Below are 12,952 nucleotides of genomic sequence, written 5' to 3' on the forward strand. Positions count from 1 at the left end.
TTCTGCATTTTTTTTTTCCTTTCCAAAAGGGGTGAGGTACCGTCTTTATTCATGAGAAGCACAGTAATCTCCTCCAGCTGCCACCGTCAATAATAAGTTATGATAAATAACTTAATTGATCAGAAGAATGGGTTGTTCGACAAAGCCCTGTGCACTTCACAACAGTGGAGCGAAAGGAAGACATGATGAGGAAAAACACAAAGGAGGGCGGGAGTTGTGTGTGTCTCGTCATTTCTCTGTCATTATGATCAGCCACTTCATTGATCTGCCCAGTAACAAGAAGCCCTGAGATGAAGTGATGAATAAAATGGAGATTGCTTGTTTTTTAATTTCTCACCACAAACAGCTAATAGGTTTGTTTATCCCCTCCTGAAAATAGCGGAGCCACGTTGTGCTATATGTATCCAAGTGTTTATTGCTGAAGCTAGTCTGTGTCCGTCTATATTTGTTATGTGAGGGCCGCGTGACACGCGTTGTATCTAAACCCTCCCACCGGGCCCCAGGTCGTACGGCTGGACTTCGTGTGAACAGATCTGTGAATTTATTTGCTTTGTGTGCGGCTGCGTCTGCCAGAGCAGACAGAGGGAGCTTGCATGTGTGAGGCAAACAACAGAAAAAAGATTTATAATAAATAAAGATTGCATTAGAATGCCGAACCAAGGTACCACGCAGTGGCCCACCGGTCCGTTACTAAATCCAAACAAGTCAGCACCAAACGTCCTAGAAAAAAAAATGGGACTGATGAGCAAAATACTGCATTGCACTTAGTTTAAGGCAAAAAAACGTTTGCAGTGGAAAGCATTTTTTTTTTTTTACGTAAGGCAGCATGGATAGAATGTCTTGCAATTGAAAACAACATAAAATAGCACTTCATACAGTTAGTTTTCAGTCGTGTGGAGCACACAATAGTGGTGCTAAACAATGACAAACACAGTTGAATGCACTCTTTCCCAGCCCCATAAATAGAAATACAATTGGTATTCATGAATATTTTTACATATATAAATGTAACATTATATTCACACACTGACATGTAACAACTCAATTTGTTCTTCAATTCACACACACACACACACACACACACACACACACACACACACACACACACACACACACACGCACACACACGCACGTTCCTTGACCCAAAACAAGAATATAAAAGAAAAAAAGGAAACAAATTTTGCATCTGTTTTCCAGTTTTTTTGCGATGAGTTCGTTTAGCACAGTGAGACCCGACCTTAGTTGAGGGTAGAATGGTTGCAGGTGTTTAGACCTAGTTTTGAAAACGTAAAAGTTTCAGCAGCACTTGAACGCAATAAAAACGTAAGTTTTCCCAAAGAGCTGGCCGGCTCTTCCTCAGCATTTTGTCCTTGTTTTAATTGCACCTCTCTCTGGCTCTCTGGCTCTGTCCCTAATCTGTGAAAAGATTCTTAAGAGGAAAGACTTTCAGGTGGGAAACTTCAAAACAAACGACCAAAAAACGTAAAAAAAAAAAAAAAGGGGATTGGATGACTTAACTTCATAGGGATTCAAGGCCAGCCCGGTTCACCGGATGAGTCAAATGGATCGGCCTGTTCAAAATGGATCGGTCCGTTCAAAGTGGACCTTCCCGTTCAAAACGACCGCTCTGTCCTATAATTAAAATGAATCTGTCCGTTTCAAAACGGATCAGCCCGTTAAAAGTGGATCGGCCCCCGTTCAAAATGGACCAGCCCGTTCAAACGGACCGCTCCGTTCCACCGACGGACCGCTTCCAGTCAAACGGACCGGCCCGTTCAAAACAGACACAGTCCGTTTCAAAAAAAAAATCCACCCATCAAACACGCTCCGATCCCCATCGCCCCCCCCCCCCCCCCAAAAAAGAGGCTCCCTCCTCAGTACTTCGGCGGGATGACCACCACGGCCTGGCCCGACTTTGGCCGCCACATCAGCACCTGGGCGTCGTTCGCGTTGGGCTTCACCATGGCGTCCCGCGAGATGGGCTCGTTCTTGCCCAGCACGCGGGGCTGCTCCTGGGCCACGGGCTCCCGCAGCGCCGCCCGCTGGCCCAGGGGCTTCTCGGGGCTCACCTGGATGTGCAGCTTCATCCGCCAGCGCACCGTCTGCAGCACCAGCGTCTCGTCCGTGGCCTGGTTGATGGCCACCAGCCACGTGACGAAGCTCTGGTCGCGGCGGATGCTGGTGAGCTGCGGCACGTTGCTGTCGCTGACGGGCACGCCCCACGTCACGCTGGGGTAGAAGTTGTCGTTCATGCTGACGCTGAACCGGCTGTCCTTCTTGGTGGGGCCCACCACCGTGCAGGTCTCCGTGGTGTTGCCGTACCAGGGGTAGTTGACGCCATCCGAGTCGCTGATGGCCTCGATCTTGCCGTCGCGGAGGTCCGGGAGCTCCCAGCTCGACCTTGAGGGGGGGGGGACCAGAGAGCGGAGGGGTTATGACGAGGCGATGTGGATGGACGGTTTGGTTTGGAGCTTGTTTGACTTGAAGGTCTTTTTTTAAAGTAAAGCACCCTGCTTGTGTGTGTGTGTGTGTGTGTGTGTGTGTGTGTGTGTGTGTGTGTGTGTGTGTGTGTGTGTGTGTGAGAGAGAGTGGGAATCTCCTGGCTTTTAGTCACTGTGAGAGCAGTGAGTCAGCAGAGCAAACACACACACACACACACACACACACACAATCTCACATACACTCACACACACACATTGCACTGTTACAGGAAATCAGTTTCAGAAACGAATTTATTGGCTGTATAACTGCAATATATATATTGGTAAGAACACTTATAATTTTGATAGTATGTATATAATGTAATAACCAGTTCTAAATCATTTATTGGTGTATAATACAGCTGACTATTGGTAGATGTTCAATACATTTTTGCCATCTTGCAGCAAAACACATATTAACCATTATTTTCCAAGAATATCAAGTTATATAAATGTCACCATTTTCCTCTCCTGTAGCCGATATTCAGACGTGATTTGGATTTAGTCTATCTTCAGAAGAATTGTCTTTCTTTGGAGATTGTTCGTCCATCTTCCATAAATATGTGTGTGTGTGTGTGTGTGTGTGTGTGAGACAATGTGTGTATGTGCATACACCACAATGCAAAAAATATGAACACATAAGTATGTAGTTGCAGTAATACAAGTTACATATCGCAGTACAATGAGAAACTGACAACTTAACTATTAATTAATAATAAAAAAATCCATTAACACAATACATATATATTTCTCACTTAATCTCTCTCTCTCTCTCTACTTCTCTCTAATTCTCTCTCTCTCTCTCTCTCTCTCTCTCTCTCTCTCTCTCTCTACTTCTCTCTCTCTCTACTTCTCTCTCTATATCTCTGCTTCTCCTTCTCTGTACTTCTTCAGCAGGGGTGGAGCTGGTGGGGAGGGGGCCGGAAGGGTTAATCTTGGGCCTGCAAACATCTTTCAGTGCGACTGGTTCAGATAAACCACAAAGGCTAGCATGTGCTAATAATACAGATACAGGAAGCAGCAAAACAGCTGCTTACAGCTGCAACCATGTCAGCCCTATGTTTGGACTAACAGGCTCAAATATAGTGACGGTAGTGACATGGACTAACGAGTTTAAAGTCATTTTCTGCATTTGAGATTTGTTTTAAACCTAGTATTTTATGTGGTCCGTATTACCAACTGTTTCCCTCAACTGTGGCGACTCACTATAGTTGCTGTAATTACTCTTTAACCTCTGTGTGACCTATGTTTCTAACTTTATTTAGGGGAGACATTATGAGGAAAATATGAAACACACGACATGCCTGGATTTGTCAAACCCAGTAAATCTCTCAATGTATCGCAAGTTTGAATATTCCTTCTTATCTCTTGCACAACAACTTGTTCTCCTTTCTTGAAAGCATGAGTCTGTGCTCATTCACATTCACAACCAGAACGCTCTGTTTTATCTTTCCGTAACAGACCCTTAATACAGAGAAAGCATTGGCCTTTAATAATCAAATAATTAATAAATTTGCTCATTTTTATGTGCACACCAAAGCTATATGTCTTTAGAAAGTAGGTCTAATTCATGTTATTTTATGACTTTTAATAATTACTGTCTCAAGTCTAAAGGTCTGCCCCTCCCAGAAAATTGTCTGAATTTCGTCATGTCGTTAAGCAACATTAACATTTCAACCCCCTATACAAGACATTCATCTCCTGCTCACTACCCCAACTAGAGAGGGATATCTACAAAAAATAGGCTATATATAGCTTACACATCCTAAACCATATATACTGCACTGGGTTCTCTGATTACGACTTTGTCTAGATCAAATGGATAAATATATATCTCAATGTGACAGAGTAAGCTCTCAGCTAAACAGCGCCTGAGGAGATCAAATATTATGCTGAAAAGCGTTCAGTGAACCGATTATCAACATAAATCCATAGAGCAAACGACGCGGATCCTCGGCTAGCAGCGAGCCTACTCACATCCCCTTGTTCCCGTACGTGTTGTAGAACTCCATGTGGTTGCACGCCTGGATCCAGCCGACGGTCCACGTCTCCTTGCCGGCCACGGGGGGCACCTGCACCCGCGCGAACGCTCGGAAGTGTGGCGTCCTGTACCGCAGCACGACGCTGGAGGACTCGTCGATGCTCGTGGGGTTGGGGTCGATGGACGAGTTCACCTCCAGCACCACGACACTGTCTCGGAAGCTTTTGGGTTTACACCTGATGCTCTGGATGCAGCCCATCGCATTGAATACCACCACAGTCCACAACAACGTCCAGAGGTCTGGGGGGGAAAGATGCATGGACACAACAGCGAAACAAAAAAGAAAAAACTAAAATCACGACAGTTGGGTCAACATAGTAGTAGTAGTAGGCCTAGTTGGTCTAATCCAAAAGATAGGCATAGAAAGTCAAAATGCGGGTTCGGTGTCAGCCATGCACGTGCCAGCACAAGTCCAGCATCCAGTGCTACTGTCGGAAAAAATGAATACAAAAAATAGAGTTGTCTTCACATTCACGGGCACATGCTTTAACGCTGAATGAAAACGAAACTCCATCAATGCAAAAAAAAAAAAAAAAAAAAAAAGCGCTTACGCAACCACGTGCTGTTTCCGTGTATCGCTCGAAGTCGATTGACAGTTATCGACTCTTCGCCGTTTCCTGTGCGCTGCTACTGCACCCACGGGCGCAGGGAGGGAGTCGCTCGACCTTTGACTGGATGCATCTCTTCTGGTCGTGGCAGACGATGGCCAATTCGCAAACCCAACTTGTTATGGGTGTGATAGCCGGGTTAGTATGCTATAGTTTGTGCGTATAGTTGTGTGCTAAAAACACCACCCAATAAAAATAGTGCCGCTGCATCGCCTGACTGTTTGAGACCGAGCTTAACTTAAAAAAAAGTGTCATGCCATGATAAGGTCAGTGTGCCTCACACGGCGCCTTGTGGGACATAGGTGTTCGTTAAAACGTGCACTTTCTTTTTGGATAAGGGATGACTTAAAAGGACGTTGGTGTAAGCTTGCACTAAAACAGGCTACAATCCTTGGAATATGCAGTATGCTCGTCAAAAAAGGGGGTAGCACTATGGATCAATTCAAATCCCCCCCTGGTTCCTTTTTGACCTATTCCATTGGTAATTTAAGACACGGTGCAGAAGCAGAATCAGCAGTATATAAAATCAGCAATTTTACCGGATTGAAACCCGACTCAACACAGTGAGCCTGATACAGTTCCTCGGACTTTGCGTGTGTGTGGTCAGAGAGGTAATTCCATTATCTCCCGACACACGTCCCCTCTGTCAGCGGACGGCAGCTCTCTCATTCCTCCGTTTCACACATGCCGCTCTTCAACACGCATGTCGGGTTCACCCTTGTTGTCGCCCAGTCAAATCCAAAGGCAACCTAGGTCAACTTTTAGTCCCAGTTTCCGGGATATTCTAGCACCCTATGATAATAATTTGAAATTTAAACAAAACAAAAAAAAAATACAAAACAGCGTCCTTCTTGAGATGAATGCAAACGGTCACATCGTTTGACTTGAACGCGTGCACCCCCGGAGTTCCGCCGTCGCGCCGGGTCAATTTATCCAGAATGCCCACACCGACGGATATGTCCCCGTGCACGTCCCATCTCCACGTCCGCGGCAGGTTCACCCTCCCGCACTGCTCGCTCTCTCGGGCTGCCTGGACAGAGCGAGCTGCTTTATAAGTACATCTGAGACGAGACTTCCGTTCAGAAGACCCGGTGCCTGATGGGAATTGTAGTGTGCTATTGATTCCGTATCGAATCGATTTGATTTTTTTCCGTATTTTTTAAATTGTATTGAGTGACGGCAAGCTCGGGGGATGATCAACTGCCATTCAAAGTGATGGGTTGGGGCCTATGCACTGACATGGGAATATAACGAGTAGCCTAGTCCATAATATTGACTATCTATAATATAATATAGCCTAAATAATGAATTGGCCTAAATTCTATAGTATTCAAAGCAGATATCGTTACAAAATGAAGCACATTTTAATAAACTACAGTTCATCATTAAGTAGGTGTGCCCATATTGCCTAGTTTCATAGCTTATTGTATGGCGTCGGCTGGAGCGTGAGCTATTACAAATATATCCATTTTTGAAAACATTTAAAATAATTATTTTTGTTTTATGGTCAATCATATCATCAGGGGATCATATAATCATATAAAGGGTAATAATACTTTCTATCATCTTTTTTTCTCTGAACGTGGGTTGCCAGATGCGCGACACAAGAAGCAAGCGTAGTGCGCGCTTGTGCCGTGTTCCTGTGCGTTTAAGCACCTTGGACAACTCCCCGTCCGGCGCAACGCAACAAAAAAACAGAGGATTCACGTCCACTACGTCATATCTAGCGGTAGCTAGCCCTACACACACAGGTGGTGCACTGCACAGTCACTGGAGGTGAAGAAACGTCCTACTCCGTCCCTACCCCCCCCCCGGATACTTGTAACCGCATATGTCTCTTTTTTTTTTCTCTTTGCTTGTGTAGGACTATATCCGTCCACGCTAAAAATGGCTTGTGCCGCCTAGGATTCCGCGGATGCCGAGACGCACGCAGAACCCGTGCGATACATCCCAGTGATGATGATGATGATGATGGCGTACGGGCCGATCTCACCCATCGTCTGGTAAAAATCAGTTCGAAGTAGCCAATTTCCTGCACAATAAATAACACCTCATGAGTTTGTTATTGTCATCTTAAGATGTAGGGCTACGCTACAGCCACCCACCGATTAGGCTATCTGGCCTAACGCAGTGGTTAGATGTGTGTCGTTGTGTTGTTGTTATTATTGTGGCTTGCGACGTTATCGAATAACAACAATGTTCTTATTATGTGATTTTGTTTCCACGCTGTAGACCCTGTTTCGCTGGATTGGCCGAGGCAGATGATCACCCCCCCCCCTTTCTCTCTCTCTCTCTCTCTCTCTCTCTCTCTCTCTCTCTCTCTCTCTCTCTCTCTCTCTCTCTCTCTCTCTCTCTCTCTCCCCCTTTCTCTCTTTCTCTCCCTCTCTCTGTGCCTGCACGGGTCGCGGTGTATAAACAGCATGGCTAACGCGCATTCCAATCAGTCTAAATTTATCCAATAGAGAGCTACAGCTAAGGACGAGCTGGTTGTTCTACAAGCGTGCTCCTTCCTGCGACAACTTGTCATCTGTGATCTCGCCTGTACTACTTAAAACGCCTTGAGAACACATTGTCAACCATAGGCGTTGGTTGGCGTCTCTCCGGACCCGAGGCCGACATGCCGTCCTCAAGCAACAGCGTGAGATCTCGGACGCGGGACCGCAACAATGTGCTGGGCAGACCCGAGTTCATGTCCCTGAACCAGCCGTTGCGGGGCGGTGCGCCCGCCGCGGAGAACCGGGGCAGCTCCCGGAGACTGTCGCAGATCAAGCCCCAGACCAGTCAGTCGAACGAAGAGCCCGCCGACACCGGCGCCAACAACAACAACAACATCAAGGACAAGGACAAAAAGGAGCCGGGGAAAATGCCCGAAGAAGACTGCATGCTGCTCAACCCCTCGTTCAAGGGGATAGCCATGAACGCACTGCTAGCCATCGACATCAGCCTATCCAAGCGCATGGGGGTCTGCGCCTACACCTCGTCTTCCTGGGGGGGCTGCCGCTCCATGGTCGCCCTGCTGGAGCTCACCGGCTTTGGCATCACGTGGATCATTGGCACGATCGTGTGTCTCACGAGGAGTAACACGCTGGCCGGACAGGAGGTCCTGGTCAACCTGCTACTGGGTAGGCTAAATTCGATTCCACTTGTTGCTTAATCCTGCCCTTGTGCAATTTCAAAGCCCACACTGCTAAGCTGTGCCACCTGTTTTTGGGTTCGCTCCCCTGGAACAAAGTTAACTCTTTCTGTGGTTAAACCTGATTTGTTTTTGCGTTATAATGACGTGTTATTACGTCTGTCATTAATATTGGTGCATTACTCAATTACATTTCCATCATGGCGAATTTAGTTTAGAAGTCGGCTGTCGTTTAACCATAAACATAACTCTAAAATTGACCTTGGCCTATCCAGCAAAAAATATGAACCTATAAGACCTTCACCCATTGACCCTCACCAATCAGAACAACCACAACCCCCAACTGAACAGGTGTGATGCTTAAGTCACTGTATTCAGGATAAATGCATGAATATACATTCCTGTGTCTAGTTGTTAGAAATTGAAAGTGACTGAAAGTGACTTATTAAGTCATATATTAAGTCATTTATTAACATGTTATTAAGTCATTACATGTACTATCTCATAATTACAAAATTAAAAAAAATGCCATCTAGTGCACCCTGCATAGACTTCTGAAGGTCTCCTGTAGTTCAACATGTATCAGGTTAGAAACACGGCTCAAAGAAGATGGGGACTAACTGTTGCTAAGGCTTTGGCTTATATAAGGCGCCATGGCTTGATGTTGATGCTTGGCACAGTATGTGTGGGCCCAGCTAGTCCTGATTCAAAGTACCACATCATCACCAAGCTGGTGATATATTGGGCTCTGGCGCTACAGTATAATGGTTGTGAGTCGACTAATGAGTCTAGGGCTATTTAAAACCATCTGGCAAATTTAACAGAAAACCCAAGCAGCCTGGACCTACTTTACAGAGCAGGACAGAAGGAAATTAAGTTAATGGTTGAAACTGAACAATATCAACCAAAGAAGGAAGTATTCAGGATATATATATATATATATTCGGATATATTTACTATTACCAAACCAGCATTTTTGGTAATGACATCATAGAGAAATGACAGGATTGTTCTAGTTATACGACAACATTTTAATTCTATTGATGTTATTTATTTTATTCAACAAATACAGTACAAATACAAGTACAGTTAACTTGTGACAGTGTTTCTCAATGACTTCCATGTTAAGCACCATAGGTCCTTCGTAGGACCTTTGCATTTATGCATATGAACAGCATTATCAAAGTGACTATTACTAGTACTATTACAACAAATCTATATTTAAATATGACTTAAAACCTGTTTCAACATATCCAGTCAAGTAAGGTTAATGCACATAGTCCTTGTCAGTCTCCAAACCCAGAGTACAGACATACAGTCCTGTAAGTTGATGAGGAGTATCTCTGTATCAATAATAGAATAGCGTTACTTGAGGACAGTGTTGACATTACAGGCCCAAATCCCTCCATGTGCTACTAAATAACAAGCCTCCAAACATATTACAAGTTGTGTTTTGATGGATGGGTTTAACTGGCCATGTCTTCCTCAAGTTGCTTTTTGGTTTTTCTGTGTGTCTTAGCTGAATGGTTGTGGTTCGAGCCCATGAATGATGACTTAATAGTAAAATAATAATATGTAAACCATCGCCGTTCAAATGTATGATTATGCTGAAACCACTGACACCATCCTTCATCCCACTACTGACGTTAAAGTCCAAAAAGCTGAGATGGGAACATTTACAATATGAAATATGTTTCAACGACAGGGTGAGATCTAAAAACATAAAATAACCATACCGTATCCCAGAGGGATGTATTCACTTACACACCAACCGAATATCTTGGCAGGAAATTGTCAAACCGTATATTAATATCAAAGTCAGCTAAAAAAGTTAGCCTTGGAAAGCAGTTGGGGTGTCGTATGAACCCCCATGCTTTAGGGGTTGTTTATACGTCTTCAATGTCCAAAACACAGTAAATTGGCAGCATCACGGTTATGCGAGAGGCTAGTTTGGCCACGCTAGTGCGCAGTAATGGGGTACCCGCTTGGCTACGTAGCCAAGAGGGAAAATAGACTCTCCAGCCATTCTATCAGCGTAGAATAAGCTGAATAAGCTTTATAACATAAATAGAAGTACATCACAGATTTCAACTGTCCATCCCTTTTACTCATATACAATACGATACAACTTCATTAATCTTTGTTTGTTGCAGTAGCCCAACGGCAGTAGAAAAAACACAGGATAAAGATAAATAAAATACAATAAAAATACAAAGTACTGATACAACAAAGTAGACGCTGAGGGATAATGCTAAACAAAACGCTAAAGTAAGGAGAAGACACGACAAACAGAACAAACAACAACAAATAGGGCAAACAAAATGATACAAACAGTATAAAAAATATGAATGATAAATTAAATTATATGGAGCAAAAAAAGATGGCAATGACCACCTAACACAGAAGAATGTTTCTCCCAACTGAGCAGAGGTGCATCCCGACACACCTCCCTTGTTCTTGCAACAATCAATGGACGCTCTTTAACCAATCCTTTGCCCCCCCCACCTCCCCACCACCCCTACCTATAGCGCTGCTACTGGACGTGCTGACCATCGCGGGGGTCCAGCGGCTGGTGAAGAGGCGGGGTCCCTGGGAGATGACCCCCGGCTTCCTGGACTACGTGTCCATGGACATGTACTCTTTCCCGGCCGCGCACGCCAGCCGCGCCGCCATGGTGTCCAAGTTCCTGCTGTCCCACCTGGTGCTGGCCGTGCCGCTGCGCATCCTGCTGGTGCTCTGGGCCTTCCTGGTGGGCGTGTCCCGCGTGATGCTGGGCAAGCACCACCTGACGGACATGGTGTGCGGCTTTGTGCTCGGGCTGCTCCACTTCAGCCTGATGGAGAACGTGTGGCTCTCCTCCGGCACCTGCCAGACTCTCATCTCCATCAGCACCTTCAGCTGGGGCCCCTTCATTTAAGACGGGCCGGGCCGGGGTCTGGTTAGTTTAGTGGCTGCCTGTGCACGGAAAGCTCTGCTTGGACCGTAAAGGAGGGTGCGGTGTTTTGACGCGTAACCTTGTGGTCCTAAGATTGGTAGTCTTGTAGCTTAGCTTTACACCGCAAACGATTCTGTAGCGTGGTTTACACACGTGTGAACGATGCTATTAGACTCAGGTTTTTCAGGGCTGTGAGGCTCTACGGATGTTTGTGTTTTTTTTGTAACCCTTGTGGTCCTAAGAACGGGCGGGAGGCTTTGTAGCGTAGCTTTACGGTGTAAACGTTTCTGTAGCATATTTTACACAATGTAAACTATGCTACGATTCTCTGGGTTTTAAAGCTGCGTTCTACGGTTTACAGCAATGTATTGTACACAGAGGTGTGTTAAGGCGTGGTTTAGTTCCTCATAAACGCTTCTTTGTCTTGCAAAGAGATCCAAAAATTCATTACATCAATCATAGTACAGTGAATTGCTTTTAAGTTGTGAGTTACTCGTCAATAAAACTACCCACATACCTCAAAGCTTATCATAGATTAATTCCGCTAGTAACAGTGTATGTATCACTGTTGTATTCTTGTTAAAGTTTTAATTAACATTTTATGAAAGTTTTAAGTTAATGTTTTACTTTAACAATAAGTACTTTCGATACTTTCCCGCTCTTGGCTGAAAGTATTGCATCCATTTTTGCATGAAATACTTTCCTTTTTTATTTTTTTTATTTCCTCTTCTTCTTTGCCTTGTTCCTCAAGATATGTGTAGTACACAGATAAATACAAATTCTAAGGTTTAATATGCTGATAAAATAAGATACTCTGATATTCAAATGACAAAGGGTTTATTTTCTGTAAGTGAATATGTTAAGTTGTGGTATTAACCATACCCAATGCCTGTCCTTCACATATGTGTAACATTGTATTCGTAATATTTGATTGAAATGTTCAAAAATATACACCATATTAATCATTCATTGTTTTCTAGAATAAAATGTGTTCAAATTTATTTAGGAAAGTTCCGCTCCATGATTTTAGGCTTAAGGTAGTTTAACTTTTTTGCCCAATCTTCCACTCTCTTTCTCTGTCTCTTCTGCAGTCTATGCATCGGCTTAACGGCTGAACACACTCAGTTTGTACGTATAGTTAACTGGCTGCTCCACTAAACGACTAAAGTGCGTTAGTGGATGTCTGTGGGACTGTCATTGCGCATGGTTTTGATTAGTATATTAGAAGTGAATGACTCCGTTTTTTGTAACTGTTCATTGAAGATAAATGATAGTAGCCTACTTCTATTTCTAACACTTTGTATTGACTAACTATGAATATATAGACTTAACAGGATATTATTAGTAGCAGAATGTTTGATTGAAAACCTTGTTTTGTGCATCTGCATGTTTTGTTAGCTACATAGAGTTTTTACGGAGCGCTTCCCTGTTTTTCAGTTATAACGATGAGCTTCAAGAGTTGACCTTTTAAAATGCCTTCTTTATTATACATTTTTTTGTATTCGTGCATGCATATAAAATATGTTATTGGCAATCATACGTTTGTTTTTTCTCTTTCTTTTGAATTTGATTGGTTGTGCGTGGGTCTGTAATATGGATACTGGATTCTGCATCAGCTCACTCATGCTAGCGATGCATGTGTTTACTTACACAACACAGGTGGTGATGAGAATGTGAGTTCCCTGGAAAGACAAGAGTGTAAAAGTCACTGTTATGGTTGTAGAATCAGCATGTTAAGATGATGCATTCTTTGTG

At 44.1% G+C, this 12,952-nt stretch overlaps 2 protein-coding genes across 2 annotated transcripts; one reads left to right on the forward strand and one right to left on the reverse strand.

Annotated features, from left to right (window-relative positions):
- Positions 1-1,874: 1,874 nt before the first annotated feature.
- Positions 1,875-6,123, reverse strand: fam78ab (family with sequence similarity 78 member Ab; the record flags this gene model as incomplete). Its single annotated transcript, XM_084483450.1, has 2 exons — positions 4,458-6,123; positions 1,875-2,400 (listed from the first exon to the last, which is right to left on the reverse strand). The coding sequence occupies exons 1-2, from the start codon at positions 4,778-4,780 to the stop codon at positions 1,875-1,877; spliced, it is 849 nt and encodes a 282-aa protein (XP_084339576.1). The 5' UTR covers positions 4,781-6,123.
- A 1,477-nt stretch (positions 6,124-7,600) lies between these two features.
- Positions 7,601-12,736, forward strand: LOC311362804 (inactive phospholipid phosphatase 7-like). The gene is made up of 2 exons (XM_084482684.1): positions 7,601-8,251; positions 10,791-12,736. Exons 1-2 carry the CDS (start codon positions 7,747-7,749, stop codon positions 11,177-11,179), a joined length of 894 nt encoding a protein of 297 aa, XP_084338810.1. The 5' UTR covers positions 7,601-7,746; the 3' UTR covers positions 11,180-12,736.
- Positions 12,737-12,952: the final 216 nt, after the last annotated feature.

This window comes from Micromesistius poutassou, assembly GCF_964030765.1.
Source record: "Micromesistius poutassou genome assembly, chromosome: 18".
Taxonomy (NCBI): Eukaryota; Metazoa; Chordata; class Actinopteri; order Gadiformes; family Gadidae; genus Micromesistius; species Micromesistius poutassou.

Coding starts and splice junctions, on each gene's coding strand:
- LOC311362804 (XM_084482684.1), top strand. CDS start 7,747: ATGCCGTCCTCAAGCAACAGCGTGAGATCTCGGACGCGGGACCGCAAC. Junction 8,252..10,790: donor CCTGGTCAACCTGCTACTGG/GTAGGCTAAATT, acceptor CCCTACCTATAG/CGCTGCTACTGGACGTGCTG.